The sequence below is a fragment of the Harpia harpyja genome, chromosome 11 (genome assembly GCF_026419915.1).
Source record: "Harpia harpyja isolate bHarHar1 chromosome 11, bHarHar1 primary haplotype, whole genome shotgun sequence".
Taxonomy (NCBI): Eukaryota; Metazoa; Chordata; class Aves; order Accipitriformes; family Accipitridae; genus Harpia; species Harpia harpyja.
In genome coordinates this window covers 20,607,794-20,631,472 of record NC_068950.1, presented here as the reverse complement: position 1 = coordinate 20,631,472, position 23,679 = coordinate 20,607,794, and the positions used below count along the sequence as shown (strand labels likewise).

At 39.7% G+C, this 23,679-nt stretch overlaps 1 protein-coding gene and 1 long non-coding RNA gene across 2 annotated transcripts; one reads left to right on the top strand and one right to left on the bottom strand.

The window, feature by feature from the left end:
* Positions 1 to 1,239: 1,239 nt before the first annotated feature.
* Positions 1,240 to 7,547, bottom strand: LOC128147752 (uncharacterized). Its single transcript, XR_008237092.1, has 4 exons — positions 7,294 to 7,547; positions 6,383 to 6,443; positions 4,766 to 4,849; positions 1,240 to 1,326 (listed from the first exon to the last, which is right to left on the bottom strand). It is a non-coding gene; the product is annotated as an uncharacterized LOC128147752 (long non-coding RNA).
* A 2,552-nt stretch (positions 7,548 to 10,099) lies between these two features.
* ATP6V1G3 (ATPase H+ transporting V1 subunit G3) lies at positions 10,100 to 22,398 on the top strand. Its single transcript, XM_052802441.1, has 3 exons — positions 10,100 to 10,525; positions 18,646 to 18,746; positions 21,954 to 22,398. The coding sequence occupies exons 1-3, from the start codon at positions 10,444 to 10,446 to the stop codon at positions 22,125 to 22,127; spliced, it is 357 nt and encodes a 118-aa protein (XP_052658401.1). The 5' UTR covers positions 10,100 to 10,443; the 3' UTR covers positions 22,128 to 22,398.
* The last annotated feature ends 1,281 nt before the right edge of the window (positions 22,399 to 23,679 follow it).

The following is a 23,679-nucleotide window of genomic DNA, read 5'->3' as shown; positions in this document are numbered from 1 at the left end:
TTAGGATTTCAAAAGTGGAGCAAAGGTTTTCATTTGTGCCACTCTAGAGTGACCCTAACTGCATTTCCTCCACACACCCCCACCCTGTCATTCCATTCGTATCGGAATCCAAAATATTTCTGCTTTGAAACATTCTTTTTAATGTGAGGGTTTCCTACAAACACAGAGCCTACTGCCACTCACCTTATAATAAAACTCCAAGCATTAAGAGTCTGTGTAATCCCTGCAGTAAATGCAATGAAATCTTCCAGCCATTTCCCAATACTTAAGACTTTCCGTTGCTCAAATTTTGAAGTCTGCCACTTTAAGGTTTCTGTGCAGAGGCTGTGATTTAGTAACATTACTGAAAACCATAGGCCCGAAAACATTTAACTGAGCTCTTTGTGATTTCATAGGAAGAAATACGGCCTCTCAGGCCTCTCCATTTTCCCACATGGATATCAGTGCAAGAGAACACTAGCTCGAGGAAGCATTTGGAAACTAGGTGTAGCCAGCAGTTTTCCCACTTTACATCCCTTGAACAAATGCTAGAAGTGAAACTTCACTCATAAAAGCAATGTGGGTGCACTGCTTGTTCCCCACTGCTGCCTGCAGCTGTTAGACAACCTGAAAGACATCATGCAGTACAGTAAAGGAGTGGGACATCTCTGCATCCTCTCTAGACCAGGACACAGATGGGCTGTCCGTAGACTGCGTGGTAGAGGTCCTGCCATGCCATAGCATCCATCGTTCTTGCCTCTGGAGACTGAGGATGCCTCTGCTGCACACTAATCCACTCCAGAGCTCAAACAAACTGCTGGTAGATGAGGAACTAAAGCATCTTCATCCTCAAATGCTGGTAGGATTCAATATGTTCAAATCATGTTCCTGCAGAGAACTCTGAAGGTTCTCCTTGCAAACTATTTTTCGGGTCAGTTTTCTAAATTAAACATAGATTCTTTGAAAATGGAGATTGTTAAGATATTATTAAGATTTGTGAGCCCAATAACAGTACAACATATATCTAGCCACAGGCATAAGTATACTTTCACACAAACCTTTGGTTTGCTGGTAACAAGCCTATCAGATACTCTCTGGGGAGCAGAAAGGTTCCCATAACCAAGTCATCCCTTTATATTTTTAATCTGCAAACTTCAAAACAGCAAACATTTGTATAGAGGAAGTCAAAGTTACTGTAAAGTGTCAGGTTTCTGAACTTCTTACCGCCAGCTCCCCTCCCACCCTTTAATTCACATATCTATTGATACAACTTTCTATGCCGTAGAGCCTTGTTATTTCTTCAGTATCATCATTGCTGTAATAACAAGCGTTTCACATACTGCAGAACTGCAAAAACAGAAATGTGAGAGGGTCAGAAGAAAACACTGGTATCAAAGATATTACGATGAAAGGAGATAATTTATACTGGGAAATTACAGGGAGATGATAGTGTTCTACCTGTAATGCTTCAAAGCAGTCCCCAGTGTAATAACACATATTCCTGTTTTTTTTCTGGAGTATATAGGACATAGTATGCACATTATGAAAAATATATCAACCTGTTGCTGTTAGAGTCAGTTTGCACAACATCCAAAAATCTTGACACTGTAACACAACACAGTTATTTAATGTACACATGTGAGTGCTTCCCACCCCACCTCGCTGCAGCTCACAAGGAGAAAGCCTTGTCTTTTCATCACCATCTCTATCCCTCTTCCTTCTCAGGTGGGATTCATAACAACACAGCTGTAGGGGAGAGCAAAAGGGCTGGAATGCAGGTGGCTGCAGAAGCCTGCCTTAAGGTTGTACTGAACATGAAGCTCTGGACAGCCAACGCTGAGAGGGAGCTGCTGGCACCTACAAAATGCAGGCGCTGCTCTCCCTACTATCACAGGTTATTTCATAAAGCCAGAGTCATTTTTGTTCTGAAGGTAAGGAGTCATTGAGTGGCCAGAAAGAGGTAGAAAAAGAATAATTTCTGAGATTCTCAGTACTTTGGCATAAGGTGTTCACCCCTACCTAGAAAAGCTGAACTGCTGTAATATTCTGAATTCTAGGACACATATCTACAATCACCTCTACTATTTAGAGGAGGATCTCAGGTGGCTTGGAAGGAAAAGATCCAGTAGGGCACACTGACAGAAAGAAAGCTATTACTCATTAGGCCTTTACTAGATAATTTCAATGGATTTAATTTAATTTCAGGAGGGTTTTGAGAGCCAATATTATGTAGCCTTTTATCAAGGGCTACCTTACCATAAGCATGAAGCTTCTTTTTTTAATGTATCTTTTGAGGTTTTTCAAAGCAATGATTTTTTCTTTTGAGACTTCTATTACAGCCTCTGCCATGCTCTATGGAGAAGGTTTAATCCATGCTTCTTCTGCTGTTCACCATAGTGTCAAAAAAGAGCAATACAAATATTCCCAATATCCTCAGACAGAAACATAGAGAATAGTTCCGTGCATTCATAGTAGTCTAATTCTTTCTCTAGAAAAAGAAACCTTTCCAGGAATTTATTTCAAAAGTAAATTAGGCAGCTTCTCAGAATAACCAAATGATCATAATTTGTCTATATTGTCATTACCAGCAGCTCCTGTCTGACCATATTTTAGCAGAGAAAACTTTTCATATTAACTGCACGTTAATGAAGTTCCATTTTATATTAAAAATATAAATAATTTTTTTTTAAAAAGTCACCCACCTTGTTCTTGTGATGACTTCAGAACAGCACCTATTGGTGGTCACACATTCCCCTTTAAAATGCTGTGCGATACCAGAAATCTTGTGGCTCTCCGCAGGGCCAGAAAATACTCCCTGTGGGTAGACAAGGAACTTCCAAAATGTTCCTACTGTACAATAATTTGTTCCTCTTTGTTCTTTGCATCTCCCAGGCAAAGTTTGACCCCTAAAACTTCTGTGCAACAACCACAGAAATACAGAGACAACATCTCCACACAGGAGCTGTGAGGGAGACATAGGAGGAACTCTTCCATGGTGGCTCCTGCTCCAAGATCCACCATTAAAAGCACAATTCCTGTCAGAAATGCACCTTTTCAGTCTATTACACTTCCAGGACAATGATACACATCACCTTTGACCTATCTCTGGATAGCCACTGCTGTTATTTTCCATCCCACACAAAGGACAATACCAAACAACACTGGGCCAAAAGCAAAGTTTAGAGCCGAGCCTCACCTTTCCTCTGAAAAGGTGTTATGAGGGCCCCAGCTTCTCTGCAGCTGGCTCCCACCAGCTTCATCTTCCTACCCCAATCCCGCTACCTCAAACCAGTCCTATAACCCCATGTCTTGCTCCCTCACCTCACTTCTTCCTCCCCATTGGGTTAGCCTGGCAGCTCGATGCCTTACTAGCAGGCGGCCTAGCAGCAGGCCTGTGGGAGGCACAAGTACCACAAGGAGAAGGGGGGTCTCTGCTGGGCTCCAAGCTTTCCTGTGAGACTGGTCATCTCCTGCCTTTAACCGAGAGCAGATAATCTATGTGGTGGCCTTTGGATCCAGCAGCGATGGGTTCCTTCAATATACAAGGCCTTGCACCCGTGCACAGTGGTACTTTTCTGTCAGCTGTAAGCATTAGCTAGCTCTAACTCTCTGATTGCAGTTCCCATGTTTTCCTTCACAAGTTCTGCCATAGTATTTGCATCTTAAAGAGTACTATATGCGTAAAATAATGCTTTAGAAATAATAGCCCTGGATTAGAAACACTGACCGGTTGATGATGCATCATGCCATTGACCAACTGGCCAGAGCCAGCTTAGAGAAAATAATCTGATGCAATTTTTGCAGTGGCAGCCCTGAAAATAGAAGGAAAATCTATTAGGAAGGCCTTAGATACATCTCCTTGCTGGATAAAGCAGCAAAATTCCTCACAGTAGGAAAACGTGAAGTGTACTGCACGTGGGCATGGTGGCTTTTTTTTTTTTTTTTTTAACACTCTGCACGCAGCAGAATAAATCAACCAGCTTTTAAAGAAGTCTGACACTGGAAGTCAGGACCCATTTAACATGCTATAACTGTGCTGAGTTTAGCTAAGTTCCAAAATTACTTGCCAGTGTTTGAAAGAACAGCAAAACAAATGGTGAATTTTGACCTTTTTTCCAAGCCTGTAAGAGGGACAAATGCTTTACGTAAAACATACAGAGATCCTTATCAGCAGAATTACTTTCTGCAAAGCAAAACTCAAACCTCTATGTGTTACTGACGGACTGGCAAAAAAAAAAGAAAAAAAAAAAAGTGTGTTTACTGCATGAAGGCTTGACAAGAAAAGTCCTTCTTCCTCTAAGATGAGGAACTGCCTGACATGCAAGACTTGCTACTCTGACAGCCATATGAGGAGTGAGAGAAACAAAGAACAGAAATACTGGAGACATGATGTAAAGTGGTGAATAGGCTAAAATTAGTTAATGTTCCGATTTCTTTTATGAAGGGAAGATAAATTCTATTTTTTTTTTTTTTGTTAAACCAAAAATCCTAGAAGGCATTGGAAAGTGAAGAAATAGAGATTTTAAATCTCAGTGAACAAACACATGCTTGTGTATGTACACGTGTACTAGCATAAGCACATGTACACGTTTCTTGTTTTAGGAACACTAATTCAAACGTGGGTCTTACAAAATAAGGAGAAAAACACCCCCATCACCTTCATAACTGTATCAGGAATAACACCAGGAAATTTTACAGGGACTAGCTTAGCTAAGGCAATGTCTACTCTGGTTATAATATGTTTGCCAGTGTTTAGCGTTTTTCCACCCCAGGTTTTGTGCCTTACCTTTCCAAATAATCTCTTGCTTTATGAGGACTATTCTTCTTATTCCTTTTATTCACTTTCAGTTTAAGCTGGTGTTGCTCAGAGCTGGAATGAAATACAATGATATGACTGAGTAGAAAATTAAGATTTTGTCAAAGGTCAGCAAATTGGTTAAATGACCTTGAGCTATATACAAAACAGCAGCACATAAGTACAGTACAGAAGACTACAGGTTCAGCTCCTCCAGGCTGCAAAGTTGAACTATTTTCTTTGTGGTATCTTTGCTGATCTTGGTAAATCTAGTTAGAGACAGCACTGAAATTTTCTGGTATACTACACTTGGTTTTCTTCAAGTGAATGTTGACCTGTGACATGGATGCGAGTTGTTGGTTAGCCTACATAGTTCAAAATATACTTACATGACTCCCCCCTCCCCTCCCTGCCTGCCTGCACACATGAAACTGGTGAGGCTGCAGACTTCTTTTGGGGAAGGCAGCAATGCTAAAAATCATGGAGAGGATGTAATAAGAGAAGAGGCATGCTGTTTGTGCAGAAGGGTGGGAAAGAAGATAGCAAAGAGCTGCACTGGGAAAAGAAAAAAGAGGAAACATTATTTGAAAGGAAACATTGCGTGCTCAGTCTGGCTGGGGTGGAGTCAATTGCTTCATCGCAGCCTGCATGTTGTGGGCTTGTGACTACAATTGTGTTGATAGCACACCCATGTTTTAGGTGTTACTGAACAGTGCTTGCAGGGTGTCAAGGCTTTCTCTGTTCCTCACTTTGCCCCCCCAGGGAGCAAGCTGGAGTGGGCAAGAGGCTGGGAGGGGACACAGCCAGGACAGCAACCCAGACTGACCAAAGGGGTATTGCATGCCACGTAATGCCAGGCTCAGAAATAAAACAGGGGATTTGGTCTTTCCAAAGTAGCTACGATTTAGTGGCTGACCGGGCATTGGTCTGCTTGTGGGAGGTGATGAGTGACAGCCTTTGCATCACTTCACCTCCCCCCACCCCTTCCCCTCACTTTTTAATCTGTTTTTATCTTGACCCACAAGTTTTCTCTCTTTTGCCCTTTTGATTCTCTCCCCTATGCCACTGAGGGGGAGTGAGCAATCTGCTGGGTGGGGGCTTACTTGCTGGCTGGGGTGACACACCGCACACTGAGAGTAGGAAGTAATCACAACCATACTGATGGTCAAGTTAACCTGGAAGTTTTAGAGACTATGGCTTTTTTTTGCCCCCCCCTTTTTTTTTCCACTTTTTTTTTTTAATTATTTACTTTACCTGAATTATCACATAGGTAGTGGGAAAAAAAAGGATTTTTTTTTTTTCTTGATTTTTCTTCTGGGAGTTGAAGAGATTTTTAGCAAAAATAATTGAATACACCACTCACATTGGCTTTCCCTGAATGCTAAACCAGCTATAGTTGCAAACTTTCCTATCTAGACACAGGCCAAATTTAGGAAAAAATATGAGTTGGTTCACAGGTAGGTGTTCAATATAGTGTAGGCAGACTGCTATGCCAGTTGAAGCTGGGTTTGTGTCAACAGACATGGCCAGCAGTCAATAAGCTCACCCAGACAGTATGGCAGCAACCTGCCTCCAGCAATATTTTAATATTTATTCAGCTTTGCTTACCTATTTGTTCCCATATTTTTCAGGCCTCTGGGTGAAATTCAGGCTGCTGAGGTCAACTGTCCTGATGTCAACAGAGCAAGAACGTCACTGTCAGAAAATGCTGTAGCGAGAATCCTAGTTTGCAGACATAATTACAGCTTCAGTACAAAGTTCATAACTATTTTTCTTTTAATATAAGCAAACATGGTTGTTGAATTCAGAGAGAAAAGGCCATGATTTTGAGAAATGTGTGACGGTTTTTACTACATACATTTTAATTCATGCACAAAGACCTTTTGACATCAACGCTGACCGGAGCCCACTACTCTTTCTCAACATGATAGATCTTACTCCATTTGAAGGTGCTCCATTTTCATCAGAAAAGCAGTCCCCATCGTGATGTAGGAAGCTATGCAGGTGTGCACCCTGCTTTTCTTTACTGGGCCTTTCTAGAGCAACAAAACAAAAGGCGCACACTGACATACAAAAGCATCTGCACCAGCTGCCCTGGCTGACATGCTGCTGATTTTAATGCTTTATCGTTGAATCAATGTCACTGCTTTGAAGCTGTAGCCTGAACAAAGCATACTACTCAGTATTGATAGCAGCTCATTTGGAAAGAATATTTTTTATAATAAAAAAAGTGATTAAAAAATGTGTGTGCTTTGGGAAATACAGCCACAGAGACAATGAATGGGAGACCTTCAACTTAAACACATTTCAGTGGAAACTCTGCCTGCTGCCCTCCTACATACAGGAGGGCCTGTGCACATTTAAACCACAGTGAAAGGATGCCATAGCACTGTCTTTACTGCTCAGTGGCAGACAGACTGAGAAGTTGTTATATTCATGCTAGGTTAGGCTCAACTTGAGTAACAGCAAGCAGATTTTTTTCCAAATAAAATAATCTGAACTACCTGGGATGAACTTACCCACTGGCCCTGACCTTCCCACTGCAGAGAGAAGACAGCAGCTGCACAGCCTCTGTCTAAACTAAAAATGCCTGATTCAGAGTATTTCTGCTGGTTAAGCTGTGGATGAGCAGGGGGAGCTCAGCAGGGTCTCTGAACCCTTGTAAGACTCTTGATTTCCTTGCGCCACGGCTTTGCTTTGGGGGAGCAAGAATGCCAGAACTGAGCCCGTTTTTCCCTGTCAGTGAAGATAACCAGAAAAGGCTCAGGAAATTCTGGGGACCGAGATAGCTGGATGAAATGCTGAGGAGAAAAGGGAGCGGTCTTTAAAACAAACAAACAAACAAAAGCACCAAACAAAATAAACACCCAAACAGAAAACAAACCCACAAACCCCCCCAAAACCTCTCTGCCCTCTTTCCCTCTGGTAACACCTCTCCTCCCCCCATCACCAGTCACCACATTGGCTTCTCTAATTAAATGATTCTGGAACTGACTTGGAAGGAAAGCCAGTGACTACGACATAGAGAAGTTTCTTATTAGCTTGTATGGTGAAGTAGGAGCCTGTTTGGTTAGCTGATGGCTTAACCTACTTTATTTTAATGAATTGTCCATGAAGTGGGATACACAGAGATGCCATGTCAACCTAGTCTGAGATCATCACCGTCATCATCAGACAAGCTTTGAAATTAGTTCTAAGCAGCAATACTTTGTGTGGAGTCTAACAAAATGTGTATAAGCACCAGCCAAAATAAATGAACATCTTCTCCCCCGCAGAGGCGTACCAGTACCTGCCTGATGCCATGAGGAGCAGCAGCATGGCATGCCACCACACTGTATATGAACTAACTACAAGGAAAATTATAAAATGAGATTTTTTTTTTTATTATTCCAAAAAGCATTGAAATATGTGAACTGTGACATCTGCAGCTCAAATGATGTCCTTAAGAAATATATGAATTTTTTAACAATAAAAGAGCTTTGTAATCTGTTCAAGGGTGGGTTTTTTTCTATAAAAATTCATCATATAAAACTATTTTCTGTGAAATACTAATTAAAATTGACAGATTGTAAATATCAAAATTCAGTTCATTACTGAGGCCGATGTAACATAATTACAGCATTGAGAAGTGCTGTGAAAAATCAAAGGGTCTGACCCTGATGCTTTCAGCCAAGTCCAGAAACTCTGAAACAACAGTTTGCTAGCAGTTTTGTAACATTTCTGGTAGCAATGAAATTTGCTTGACAAGACCCTCTGCCTGGAATATACTTTTGATGTCTGAGACAAGCCTGACATTTTCACTTGCTATTTAATTTTTAAGTGACTATTGCTTTAAAGTTCTGAGCCCAAGTTTCCTGCCCCAAGTAAACCAAACCTCTTCATTTTTCACTTTCATTTTCCACTTCTGCTTTTCTTTGCCAGTCACATCATTTGGAGCTAAGCCCCAGTGGCACAACAGCCTTCCTAACCCTACCATTTCCACATTTTCTGTACAATTGATCATCACTTCCTCTTCTATGTCTGAATAAAATAAACTTCAAGGCTATGCATTAAAATCTTCTAAAAATAGTGCCATGTCCGCTCTCTTGCAGCTAGAGCAGACCTCTGATTTCAGTGCTGGAGGTGAGGAGGCATCTCACACAGTTTCTGGATGAAGGAAGAAACTCAGTGACTAATACACTGTAAAAAATAGGCATTTTCCTGAGAGGTAGCCTGGGTGGAATTTGACTCCACAATAGCACAAATCAGAAAACAAAACTTCCTTTTCAAAGTCTCAGTGCTACTGTCATTCAGAGCACAGCTGAGGACAGTAATAGGGCAAAAGGCTTCTCCCTCCATTTTCCCTCAAGCCTGCAGCTATTTGGGAAAAAAACCCCAAACTTCGTAACAATAACAACAGTACACATTTCCTTATAAGGACCAGATAACAGCCTTGCAGCAAGCAAATAGCACGGCACAGCTGCCCTAAGAAGCCCCAGAAAAAAAAGGCCTTACAGCAAGGGCCGTGAGCTGAGAGCACCAAATAATTTTTTTATATACATATTTTATAATATATATGCAGAAATCATATCTATATACATATATGTATAAATATATATCTCTCTCTATATATAATTGCAGCCAGAAAAAAAAACATTTACATCAGAAGGTGATCTCTGGTCCTGACAGCTGTGTCAGGAGAACTTGCAATAAATATGCTTTACTCATGCTATGAAATATTTAAAAAAAAAAAAAATCTGTTTTATTTATGCATCTTGACATGTTTCCCTCCTGTGCAATGACCGAAGTACCTGTGACAGTGGGATTTGTTGTTTTTTTAATAAGGATTCAAAATATGAACATGCTGCTTATTCATGCAGTAGCTCACAAAACAGTCTTTCCTACCATAGGGAATGATATGTGCATCTACAGCCATGCTCACGTGTTCATTTGGCTCTTGTGTGTGTTAGGACTTGAAAGACCTAACCAGTCATACCTTCCCAGTGTCTGGATCTTGGAGCTAATCCCACAGGTTCCCACCACAGCACTCATGTCCCTCGTGGCAGATTACAGCACAGAGCACACCTCAACCACCATGTGCTTTTTTAAACTTTAGTCTCTGATGAATTCATTTCCAATGAAGATTTTTTTTAAGTGAAAAAACTCTAACAAATAATGTTAAGAAGTAACACCAAACAGAATCCTACAACCAGTTCACTGTGTTCAACCAAAACTACTTGTTGACTGAGTCTGATTCTTCACATTCAGGGGAAGTTTTATTAACAGGAAATTCCAAGAAACAATTTTTTTTCCTTAGTTCCTCTGACAAGACTAACTATATTCTGCTTCAGCAATAAAAGATTAAAAAAAAAAAAAAATCCCCATTAAACTACAAGCCACTTGGAGTGCTCTTCTCATCTTTTCCCAATGTGTTAATCAGATACTTCAGCTTTTCTGTGACCCTGAGGAGGGGAGAACATTCCTTTCAACCTCGCTGCTGTGTTTTTCTGATTGCACTAGCAGGCCTTTTCGCCCAGCAGCAATCCAGGCAGAGCCAGCTGGTTTGGTGCAATCTGGAAGGTTGTTGTAATAACAGACAGAACAAGAAGCACAAGGAAGAGCCTGGCAGCTGTATAAAACTCCCTCCGAGCTCCAGTCCCTGCAGAAGTGCACTGGCTTCAGCAATCAACATGACCAGCCAGTCTCAGGGAATCCAGCAGCTTCTACAGGCAGAAAAACGTGCCAAGGACAAACTGGAGGAAGCCAAAAAACGTAAGTAGCTGGCCTGGTTTTACTGTAGTTTTCAACTGTAAGCTCTTCAGAATCACAGTGGCTCAGGGAAAAACAGCATTATTTCATCTGTATACATCACAGCTGTACTGCTCCTATTCTTTCTTCTCACTTGCATTAGTGCTGTGCTTTGACTGCAGCCAGGCATCTAACCAAACCTGAACGAACATTCAGAGTTTGCTTAAAATTCTGTGTACACATGTATGATTGTGTGTACACATGTATGATTGTGTGTACACACACACACGCCTTATTACATTAAACAAGGTTTTCTTTGTTACATTCATCCTGTCAGCTAGATTTATTCTTGCTTTATCTCAATGCCAATAATGTCACTACAGCCTTCCTTAGCTATTTTAAACTAGAAGCCTACACACCTCTGGCTGCCAGCTCTGAAGGACCAGACACCAAACTCTCTATTTCTCTTTATAGGTCTTGTATAAATTTTTCAGTGTTCCTCTTTATTTATGAAATCTAGTAACTTGCCTTCTAATCTCAGCTGGGCTTCAAAAAGATTATATGTAAACAAAGGGACACTTCAGCACAATGATACTAATCAAAGTGATGGTACAATCACAAGCATTGTCAGTATGTAGTAAGTCACTCATATGAGTTTTATTACATGGTACAAGTAATCAGCAAGTGATTAAATGTTCAATTTAAAAATAAACATCTTGTTTACTGAATGCCTAAATGCCCAGGGCAAAGCATGTGTAGATATCCAATAATAATAAATTCAGATATTTTTCTTCTAGTCATATATAAGCAAAAAATTAATAATAACAAATATAAAAATGAAGGTGTCTGCTAGAATAATTTAAATCAAAGAAATAAGTCTCCTGGCAGAGAGTCTTTCCATTATCTATTTCCTTCATTTTCTGCATTCATCTCCCAGTGATTTAATGCAAAATATAGTGACGTTATTCTCCTGAATGTAGATACCAACGACATGAGTCACTGACCTGCATTAGCACTGAAACATTAATACTCTTTCATGGAGTTATCTCAATTTAGAAACCAGCAGCAGGAAACAATGTTGTCCTGCAGGACTCAACTAAAATGCATGAAGATGATGTCATGTGGAGCAAGAGTGTGATGAAGGAATATATTTTGTTTTCCAGGGAGAAATAGAAGCTAAACAAAAATAATTTGGGTAGTTTCTATATCCCTTCTACACACAAATCAGCACTGCTGTGTGTTCATTAATTATTAGTGTGACATTTTAATTTGTACAGCAGCATACAAAAAATAAGTAGAAAGGCAATACCCCTTCCCTGAGCACCCAGCAACTGCCTGTGCCTTGCAGAAGCAAGAGGGGAAAAAAAAAAAAAAATTCTCCCACTTTCATAAAACAAAAGGCTCACAAAAGAGGTGTTTGGGGGTTGCTGCTCCCCACCTGAAAGCAAGGAATAATTAAGAAGTGATTCAACCCTTATATAGCCAAATGAGGTGCTCTGGGTGGGATGGTTCTCCCCTCCTCATGTAGGGCAGAGGAAATGCACTGTTCCCCAAAGCAAGAAAACATATGACCTAGACAGGCACAGCACCCAGTGGAGGGAATGGGAGTTTGGTCTGAACACAGGCTGCAGAATCAGGCCTTTAGTTATGATAGCTTGATGTTGATTACCCTTTATTTTTGGTTTCAGTTATTTTTGTTGTTTTCATTTCGTTTGGGTTTGTTTTTAAAACCAGAAATGTCAGTTTAGCTTTTTCTAAAACAGCCAGTGTGAAAAGAGGTTTTGTATATTAAGGAACTCCAAAAATGAAAAGTATCATTGTAACATAAAAGTAATGACTGAAGATGAGTGTCTTGCAGAATCCAAACATGGTTACAGATGCATTTATTTTACTCTGCAAAAACCACTCCTCTGTCATCACCTCAGCCCCACACTGAGTGCTTATGATAAGCACAGGGCTTCTTACAGTTAAAATATCTTGCAGACCCCTCTGAGTCAGAAACTTGAATTAAACCACTGCTTATGCTTACCTCAACACTAATACACTGGTAGGAGTTATTCAGCAGCTACAGAGAAACAGCTACTAAGAATTTTGCTATCAGTAAAGATATTTGGAGTAAAAATATTTCATCAGTATGACTTTCTTCTCTATTACTTTTAAGGCCAAACATTTTTTTGCCTTTATAAAAATTAAGGAAAATAAAAATTTCTCATACATGAAAATCGGGGGGGGGGGCCTGCCAGAGACGCTGTGGAGTCTCCATCCTCAGAGATACTCAAAACGCACTGGATATGGCCCTGATCAAGCTGCCCTTGCCAAGGCTGCTCTGAGCAGGGGGTTGGAGCAGACCCTGGAGGCCCCTTCCAGCCTCAGCAGCTCTGTGTGATCCCATGAAAAACCTCAAGCATTTCTAAGAGATTTTATTCCTCGGTATAGCAGATCAAGGGCAAAAAATGTAAATAACTAATGAAGCGGCATATTCATCTACAGCCTAAAGACTTTGGTGGATCTTTTTGTTCATGTTAAATACTGCGAACAGTTTCTACTAGGGTGCAAACAGCAAAGCTCTTGTGAATTTTAGATTTCATGATCACACATGCAAGGTAGGGCCTTAATGTTCCTGATTTGGGTTTTTCTAAGGACTAGTCCACCCTGGATTTTGTGCTAAACCAAGCATTATAGCTAATCTAACAGAATAATGATGCCTAGACAGTCATTATTATATTCAATATTACAAGAGGTTCACAGTGAAGCTACAAAAAAATTAAAAAATTTCCATGTTGTCCTTAATTTAAATATTTTTCATAACAATGTCACTATACCACCACTATACCACTATATACTTAAGTATACCAGCATAACTTAAATACTGTGGGATAAGGACAAAAGGGATTCTTTTAGTGCCAAATCCAGTTATGCCAAGTCAGAATTACTTCAACAGTATCTTCCCCAGAGTGATTCTGCAGTCAGATCAGCATAAAGGATTGCATAGTTTGTCTCTGAGCATAAAAACTAAGATAAAAGCAAATACATAAAATGCAACCAATATATCCAGTGCAATCGGTTAACCCGTGCACACACAATTCAGTGAAACAAGGTGAGGACATGCTGCTTCATGTCAGAAAATGCCAGCCCAGATCCAGCTGGTACCCGTTCAGATCAGCACCTTCTGCTCAGGGCTGGGCACTCTGCGGATCTGGGCTGCAAGTGAAAGCAATGAACCCATCCAGTGAGTGCTCATGCAGTCCCGTCCTTGCTAAACTGTACATTATGACCTCCTTTGTCACTGCAAACAGTCATTGCACAGCAAACACCACTATACAAGTGAGTCTGACTATTCTATTTTACGTCGTAACATGAGAAGAATGAATGGCAGATTGTTCATGGGACACAACCAGGAAAAGTCATTTTGAAGGAAATGTGATTAGCAAAACTACCTTTATGCAAACCTGTTTACAGTTGATACTCACATAACCAGATCAAAATGTAGCGTGAACACACAATATTGTATATAAACAGATAATGGGCCTCGGTTTTGCTGACATGTGCAGCTGTTTGTAATGCAAAATCCACTTTGGATAACTGAAAAATTAGCAAATAAATAAAGTTATATTTATAGACATGATGCAAAGCAAAAATATAGTGCTAAAGCTCCTCTGTACATGCTTTTTCATACTTCTTGCTCAATACCCTTTATCCTGGCTTGCAATATCTTTACTGTATCATTGGCTGATGTAATTTATACCTGGCAAATTATTAATAGTTTGTTGGTAAACGCACACATGCAAGGCTGAAACTATTAAATTGATTAAAAGACAAACCAAAACAGTCTGCAATCCTTTGGCCTTTTATACACAGCACTGCTTTATCTATCATTTTTGCTTTAAGCATAATTTGGATCCCAGACATAACTGAGCATTGTCAGAGACAAGACATCAGTTCCTAAAAATCCTTTTGGGTAAAATAAGGGAAACAAATGTGTCATGAACACTGAGTTTAGCAAAACTTGTTTTCCTATAGATTTTTATATCTTGGCTTGAATTTCTAATGCCTAATAAAATGAAAACTCAGATGAAATATTTCAGGAAATCAGATTAAAAACAAATGTTAATCAAAATAAGATATTGTAAACAGAACTATATCCATGGCACTCTCTTGGATAATATCTAAGACATATTTTATCTACTGAAAAAGCTATACGTACTGATCAGCTGCTTCTATTGTATTTTATTAAAAGTGCAAAATAATCTTCTCAAAATGAGCATCCTTAAATCCCATTTTGCAGACAATTTAACACTCTTGAAGACAACTGAAATGGTCCTATTTAAAGAAAAAAGGATTAATTTTTGGCAACTTCTTCATGATTTTTATGCAGACATTCAGCTAGAAGCCTAGATGATATGTTTGAAAACAGAAAGCAAATTTTAGCATGGCAGTTTTTGGAAAGTAAGATAACTTACTGTTTGAGCAAATTAGAATGCAACATTTTTGCTTTCTACTGTCTTTTTCTTCCAAGACCTAAAAAAACCCAGCAACCTAAAAATCCTCCCCAGTTGTTTTGGATCTAACCAGAGCTAAGTATTTCATTAACATCACAGAAATACCTAGAAAGAAGAATACAACCTTTCTCCATGCTAATAATGCCTTCCCATGTTAGGTGAGAAAATCTACCTCAGGGCTGACTTGTTAAAGAAAGTTAGTTAAGATTTGCCCAATTTAACATGATGCATAGAAATTTATAGGCTGTCAGCTACCATAATCATGGACGACAGTGGACAAGGAAACCAGGCATAGCACAGCTGCTTTGCTGCTCCCCATCTTCAAGGACGGGAAGGAGGGACAAAGGTGCAGCAGCTAACCTGGCCCCCACAGCATGCCCTTTGTGGTAAAAGTCTCTTCAAGCTTGGAGCTTTCTGTACCTCACCTTTATGATCCTAGAGGAAATGTCATAGGGACAGGTTGGTTTGCCCATCCTCCTGTATTTCTTGCCCTCTTTTTGCATGATCTTGGCTGAATTTCAATGCTCTGCCACCCTTCAGTGTGTAAGGTTTGATTTCAGCTCAGCTGTGCTCTGCAGAGAATTCCATCCAGATCAGTAAGACTTTGAAAAGGCAATCCCATATTGCACAACTAAGGTAGCAGACAAGTGGTTAATAACAGACTGATTAATTAATTAATTTTGGTTTGTCTCTAGTGAAACAGTAGGTTAAGCTCTAGTTTCTACTTAACTTAATCAGGTGCAGCATATGCACTATCACATATGTTGGCAGTTGCCGATTCTGTCCACAACGTTGTTGAACTAGCAGTAATTTACTCACAGCTTTTCCACTTAATTAAATAGGAAGCAGCAGGTTCCTGCTGTGCCAATCCTAAAGGCATCATGGAAAAATGAAATGGCTGCCACCCTACAGTGACACCCTATGTATTGTGCTTACTCCAGCGCACTGTCAAGAGCTGACATGTATGTATATGTATACTACTTGGTTCACTAGCTACATTGTCAGAGGCAAATGAACTGTTGTTTTATAGTTAATCTCTTTCCATTTTGTGCATTTTAAATAGATTTATTTCTCTATCCGGTGGCCAAATATGCAACATATTTACTACAGATGGCCCCCCAGATGGAATTTGAAATTAAAGTCCCACTGATTTTGAAATAATTTAATTTGCTATAGAGATCTAGTTCCTCAGCTGGTGAAATTGGCAGAGCTTCATCACAGTCACTCCCCCTGACTTCCAGCTCCAGAGAATCACGCCCCCCCCAGCTCTGCTCCTAGAGGAAAACTCTATAAAAGGCTGATCAGCTCCAAATTTGGAAAGGAGAAAAAGGGAAACTTCAAAAAAATACAAACCTAAACCTGGTTCCAAATTTTGCTGTCCAGACTGATGTCAGGCTCTTACACAAATCTGTCAGTTCACGCATACTGGTCCCAAGACTTCATACAATGAGTAGCAGAAGCTGAGGGAATCAGCCCTTATCAAACAAGTACAAACTCTGGGAAAGTACATGCTAGATTTTAAACTGCCTCTCTGCCCCTTTATACTTAAGCAGAGTGCCTCCGTGGCAGAAGGACTCTGAGAAATACATATAATTAACTACACAAGAGAGCACTGCACTGATGAACTGAGAGTCAGTAATGCTATCTAGTTCCTCACCAGGTTCCTCCTTCCTGTAAAAAGCCTTTATAGAATCATGCACCCCAGGTACTACAATACATCCAAGCACATCCACAAAATCAAACAGTCCAAGACTTTAAAAGGAAATTCACATTTCAAGCATCTCTCTGCTTCTACTCACTCATCTGCAGATAATGACTTCAGAAGGAGCTGCCAACTAGGCAAATAATTTACTAATGGATCAGGCATTTTACCCAGGCTTTTGTTGAACCTCAGATGTATCAAAACCAACAATCTTCCTCCCAAGATTCAGCTTCCTCATTGTACCATGCTCAGTGGAAGAAGATTGCTATATGCCATACCTGATAAGGCTTCATTAGCCCAGCACAGGTGTAACCAATCCAACATAGCAGCCTGGAGAAAATAAATCAGAAATACCAATACTCAACTTTCTAGCCTAGTTGGAGAATGCTCCTTAGGATTTCAGAAAAGGTACTGTTTTCAACTTTTGTGCTTGAATTGAAAGATTAAAAAAAAACCCACAAAAACAAAACACCCCCCCCCAAACTTAAAAAAGTATTCATATTGCTCAATGATGTTAAGTAGGAGGTTGCAATAAATAAATAAATAAATTGATGTTTCATACATCAGATCAAAATGCCTTTTTCAGTTGCCTAGCCTCCACTCTCTCATTCTTGTGATATCCTAATTAAAGCAACTAAGCAATAGCTTTTTCAGCCATCTAAGACATTTCTCCCATTAAGAAAAGGGAGCAAGCTTATCCCCTCCCACTCCTAAAATTCTACCTGTACAGCAGAAGAGACCGCAAAAATCAGCATCAGCCCAGGTGTCTCAAGTGTAACATATAAACATTCAGTGCAAGAGGTTTACAGCCCCATCAGTTAGAAAGTGACTTTTTCCTCACAAAGTAGTGTAGCAGAGTCCTGTGGAGATCCGTGCAACTTTACTAACTTTATAAAAAACAGGCAGACAGAGATTCATCATGGTGGGGTGGTTATGACATGTTCAACACTTGCTCCCTGTAAAAACTTAAGCATCACATTCCCGTCAAACCTTTTACTCCTATCCTTTATGTAACAACCCTGCTAGATCTAAGAACTACCTTATGGCCAGTCCTGCAATGACTTAACATGGGCTTGATTTGACAAACCCTGAGCATTTTAGCTAAGACAAAGTAACTATTCACAGTGAACAAAATTAAGTATGTAAACAAGCCTGTTCAGGAGGAAGGCTCTAGTTTCCGCTACAGCCTAAAATGCAACCTTACAGATCACCCTCCTGTTTAAAAAGAAAAGGAAAAAAACCACTTTTTAGGCACTTTCATATTTTCTATACATTGGTAGAGAATACCATTGACCTCCTTTTTCTCTTAACCACTCAGCTCTGCATTTAACAAATGTTAGGGGAAAAGGGTGGGGAAGAGGACAAAGGCTGAAGGTTGCAACTTGGTTTGGTAGTGGTTAAGATGTATCTTGCAGTACTTTGGAAATCTGCCAGCTCTAAGCAGAATCCAGTTGGTGTAGGATGAAGGGATGCTGGCAACCAATCAATACAGCAAATCTTACATAATAACATCTTTTCCCATCAGTGACAACTAAAATCTGTTATCTGGCTGCTACTATTGCTGATGAAGGAAAGATAGATATTTATTTAAACACCAAGCTGTGATTAAAAAAAAAAAGCATTTGTATTATGAGAAAATGTGTAGTTGCAAAAAGACTTCTGTTGTTAGCAAACCAACAAGCCTTTCATTTGATGTGTGCTTTTTGCACAGGGAGTTGGTCTCAGAAGATGGGTACTTGCGTGACTGGCTTTCAATCGAAAAGTACCCTACCTAAATCACTTTGGCTCTTCTGACCATTCTTGTGCAAATAAAGCTGCTGTTGACTTTGCTTGAAGCTTTGTCCATTTTACTACACCGGGTAAAATACCTCTGATTTAGAGAGATTCATCTTTTGGGATACAGTGACAAGTGTAAAGTAAATCCCTGTTTCTTCCCCCATTAGGAAAGGGAAAGAGGCTGAAGCAGGCCAAAGAAGAAGCCATAGCTGAGATAGACCACTACCGGTTACAGAGGGAGAAGGAATTTAGGAACAAGCAAACAAATGTAAGTAAGAAACCTGCATATGTTCTTTTGCAGTGTCAGTCTGCTCAAGGGTAAAACAAATTGCTTCCAACAGTGTTACATGGAGACCTCTGCAAACCAACATGATCATACTGATTAAACTCAGAGATATCACCTATGATGTGTATATGCTTCATTTTGACTTCTTCACAGGCTTTGAATGCATTTGTAGAAGGTATTGTGGACTTTCACCGCTAAATTTGTCCAGATTCTGTGTTTGGTTCATGCTTGTACTTTGAAGACTTATCTCCCTTAAGGAAAACCACCTTTGGGTCCTCTTTAACTCCAGACAGACCTCATTCCTGTCTTGAAACTGGAGGTTTCAGTAAGGTGGATGTTTCAGTAAAAGTAAAGATTTAAAATCTTTCTATTTCTGTTCCACTTTCGCTGACTTTTTTGACTGCATACAAGAGTGCATCTTTGAACTGAAATCACCAAAACTTTTGAGATTTTCACTATGTTTTCATAGCAAATGTGGTCTGGCTGATATTTTCATATCTGAATTATAGTACATTTTATACATTTATGCCATCTTGCAGTTTTCTCTATTATTTTCATGAAGGTTCACATACCATTCTCTTTTTACTTGGTGACCTTCCTCTTAGGTTTTTGTTCTTGTTTTTACCCTGGCTTGTTTTGTGCAAAGGTGAGGAAACTACATGTGCAAAAGCAGTCACAAAAAAAGCCAAAGAGGTCAAATAAAAACTGTTTTACAAACCTGTCATTTCAGTCACACTTCACATAAAACATTTTCCAGCAGAGATCACAAGCCTTATGAACAGATATACACACAAAGTCTCTAACATACACTGCCAGCCTCCAGACACACAGCCAGGCCAGGTGGAATTGTCTCATATGTACAATTTCAGATGTTTACCGACACTAAAATAAAGTAAAAACACCTCTGAAATTTGTTCACCTTTTCAGTCAAGCCAGTCTTCTTGTTTAAGGTCTGAAATAGCAGAAGAGAAAAGATGTTGCTTTGGTGTGAACTCAATTTTTTTATCACAAACAAAATTAAAGCTGCAGGGAAAGGCCACTGTTTGTTGACTGAACATTTCACACAAGCAGGACAGAGCACATATTGCTCCTCAACTGACAGCATGTGGTACAAGATCATTGCAGTCCTCCTTCACATTCCCTGACCCCATTATGTCGAACATTTATCTACCCAGACAAATTTCATCATTATTAACCTGTGCCTGGAAGGCAGTCAGGAGTTCCAGCTAAGCCAGTGCAGAGGGAAGTCTGATGCCCAGTTCAGTTTACTGGCTCGGGTATTCGGACACAAGTATTTTTAATTCTTTGTCACAGCCTCATTTAATGCTATTCCTCCTCTTACTTTATATTGCTGTATCCAAACTGGGGTAAATTTTCTCACGCTATGAGATGTTCCACATCAGTCCAGAATGAACAACAGCAGCAACAGAAAACGATTAATTTGAGGTTAGCGTGACAATATGCAAGATCTTTTTTCAAAACATACAGAACTTAAGCCCAGATCTCAAACCAATTTTGCTAGTGCTCATGGCATTTGTCCTCAGGGTCTGAGATCACTAAACTCTGGAGATGTACTACAGCCTAGTTCTGAATTTTGTGGCTTCCAAGTCAATGTAACGTTTTAGCGACTTTGAAATGACGCTAGCATAAAACCAGTATGGGCAAAATAAGGGACAGACCTTGAAGGTCAGCAGAAATCATAGGCTAAGCAGCATTGTATCTATTCTGAAGAAAAAGGTCTTCAAATTCAGAAGCAGAAAAAGGGGAAAAAAATACATAGAAGAATAAGAATCAACTATCTCAAGTTACAGTATTAACATGAACTGAGAGAGCGGGTTCCCAGTCTACAGAGGCTATTCTTAAAATTATAATGCTTTTCATGAAGTTTTTCAAAAGTATTTAGTAGCTGGATAACACACAACCATCTGGGATCTCTAGAAAGTTATTTTCTCCAGTGGAAAAAATCAGCTTCATAAATCTGGTCTAAGCTGTACAATCTTTCCTACATGAGACCCTTACGATTTGTCTAAAAGCTAAAATAAAATGCCAGCTAAAAATAGTTACTATAGAAAACTGTAATCTTTTCCCGATATTTACAGTTATGTCTATGCCCTGTATTTCTCCCAAATTGGAAAGCATTCTACATCTGGATTATGGACAAACTACATTGCCAGGTACTGATAAATAGAATTGCAAAGGTGATTTCTGCAAAAGATCTTAACTCAGCTGCTTTTCCTTCTTTTAAGGCCTAAGTTGGGCTGAAATCATGTGGAAAATAAAGCTAATGATTCTTCCCTTGTTTCTGGTCATCCTTTGGGTATCCCACTAACATCACAGGTTAGCTTCAGCTGCTAGTCCACCCCAGAGGACCATGGCAGGAACAAGAAGAATATGTTACTTATTCCTTTCTTACTCTGTCAGTGTGCAGAAATGTCTTCTACTCTCCCCTGGAATTCTTTAGCTGGAAACCAATTTCTCTGCCAGTATCTGAAGGACTTTTCCGTAAGGGAAGAATTCGAAGGATGTTGGGGCAGTGGGGGAGGAGGGAGCAAAGTAACGGATTTGGAACACGTACATCTGTTTATAACATAACCTTGCTAAAATGTTCAGCAAGTCTAGAGTCAATTAAATTCTAAGCGAATGTCCTGATATTAACTGTGCCAGAAGCTGTCTGGTATTTCGCCAGATAAGAAAATGTAACATTAAAAGACCTTGTCTGAGGCTTGTTGAAGGTTATACATCACTAACTGCTGAAGACATTTTCAAGTACTCTGAAACTGTAATTATGCATTGTCAGGAAGGCTTTCCCGTGTTTTCCTCCTTAGCCGTGCTCACATTCATTCTCAGTGAGGCCAAATGAAGCACACTGGTGATGGAACTTAGTTGACTAGTCATTAAAATAGAAACAAATTAAAATGAGCGATATAAAAGACAAAACATGGACAGTGTTGTTCCCACAGTGAGCTGGGAAATTTTCATTATATGGGGAGATTCCCATTGCTAATGAGCATATGAAAGAGTCCCCTTTAATCCTGTTTTTATGCATACAGGTCAACCTAGCTCATACCCTTACTGTTAGGAAGCACTTTGACATGTTTCTGTTATGTTTATGCTAGATGATAAAGAAAAGTACAATAAACATAGTCATATATAACCCTTTATTTTGCTCAGAGGACTTCTGCTTTTCAGGTAATGGGCTCCCAAGGCAACCTCTCTGCTAAAATAGAAGAGCAAACAACAGAAACTGTCCGAAACCTCACTAGCAGCTACCACAAGAACATGGAAAGCATGATGAAAAAGCTTTTGAGCACGATATGTGACATCAAGCCTGAAGTTCACCCAAACTTCAGACATGCAGTTTAAGATCCATTGATGTGCTGAGGAAGGATGTTTGTAAAAAGTAGCCTTCTTTCTGATAAGCATAAATATTTCCTCATTTATTGTTCTGTATGTGTGAGAAAAAAAGAACACTAAAGCCAAAAGCACACAGTTCCACGTAGGCTTTTGATGTGACAAGAATTATTCAGGGTTTCACAAGCATTTGTTGGAATATTGTTTCCTTTTGGTAGCTAAGCCCCTGTCATTTAGACGGGGGCAAGTCAACAACAGCAGAATAAATGATTATTTGACACCAGCAGCTTTTCAGTGGGAGTCTTTATTCCTTTTCTCTTATGAAATGTTCTGTACTAGGATGTGGTGTTGCATAAAGTCTGTTTATCCCAACCTTTATTGTACTTCAAGTCACATGAAATAGAATATCACAAAAACTTAAAATAAAGCATTTCTGTTTTCCTTGTGACACACAGAGTGGTCAGGTTATGGAACATAGAGGAATTCTGCAGCTTTTGGTTAAAAAGAATAGGTCAAAACATTTTCAATTTTTGTATGCTAATTTAAAGCAAAATATAACTGACTTGCCTAGAAATTTGTTCAAAAGCCATACTCAAAGTATTGTCTGGTTGTTTAACTACACCACAAACTTTATATAGCTTTGTTAAGTCTGAAAAATGAGAACAGGAGTAATCACTATTTACTAATTGCTTTGGTTCAAGGTGCAGACTAGCACATCCATCATTATCTATACAGTTACACTGAAAGCACAGGAACCCATGGGCCCAAACTCTACACCAGTTACGCTAAATGGTACCTTAATCCACAGGTTGTTCACAGAAATCACGTCAGTTAGAGCTCACTTCTGTTACTCTAAGTGACCTTGAGTAATACTTCCCTCTGCAATGGCACAGATTTCTCTTGGAATAAATTCTATTGAAGTTACAAAATTACAATATGATCTGGTGCTTTCAAGGTGAAGCCCATTAAATCTGATGGGAGGCTGATGGGAGGCACTGATGAAGCAGGGGTCTGGCACACACCTGCATCATGAACCCCCTTAATGTCTTGTCTCTAGTACAAAATTACACTGAATTAAAAAAGAAGCTTGAGAAATTGCAACAACTAGCAAACAATAGCTATGATTTTCAGTCCATGTAGACACAGACAAATCATTTCACTTTCACAGCAGCTAGTCATAGGCAATCTCCTGTTCCAGCGAGGTTTACACAGCTGACATGCTGTCATGTGTAAAATGACCGTAAAGCTGTAGTCAACTTAATGTCAACAAACATGACTCCTCAAGGCTGTGCCTGAATGCTACAGAATCTCCAAGCCCTGATTGTTACAGTTTACTGTGCTTGATGATATTCTCTGGGGATGCAAGGATGCTGAGAAATGGGAAAGAAACTAGAAATCCTATTGACATCGGCTGAAAGGCTCATTTTTTGAGGAATGCTTTGAATCAAGTTGTGATAGGCTTTGATTTACTAAGGGGATGAAGGAACTCCAGTCCCAGCCTATGTGCACAAGCCAATGCAGGCACCCGCCTGCATGGCACAGGGCAGTCAGGATTGCCTCATTG

Bases quoted from the DNA above. Each gene is read 5' to 3' on its own strand.
- ATP6V1G3 (XM_052802441.1), top strand. From the start codon at position 10,444: ATGACCAGCCAGTCTCAGGGAATCCAGCAGCTTCTACAGGCAGAAAAA. The intron at 10,526-18,645 runs GTAAGTAGCTGG...TTCCCCCATTAG, and splicing joins ACTGGAGGAAGCCAAAAAAC to GAAAGGGAAAGAGGCTGAAG. The intron at 18,747-21,953 runs GTAAGTAAGAAA...TCTGCTTTTCAG, and splicing joins TTAGGAACAAGCAAACAAAT to GTAATGGGCTCCCAAGGCAA.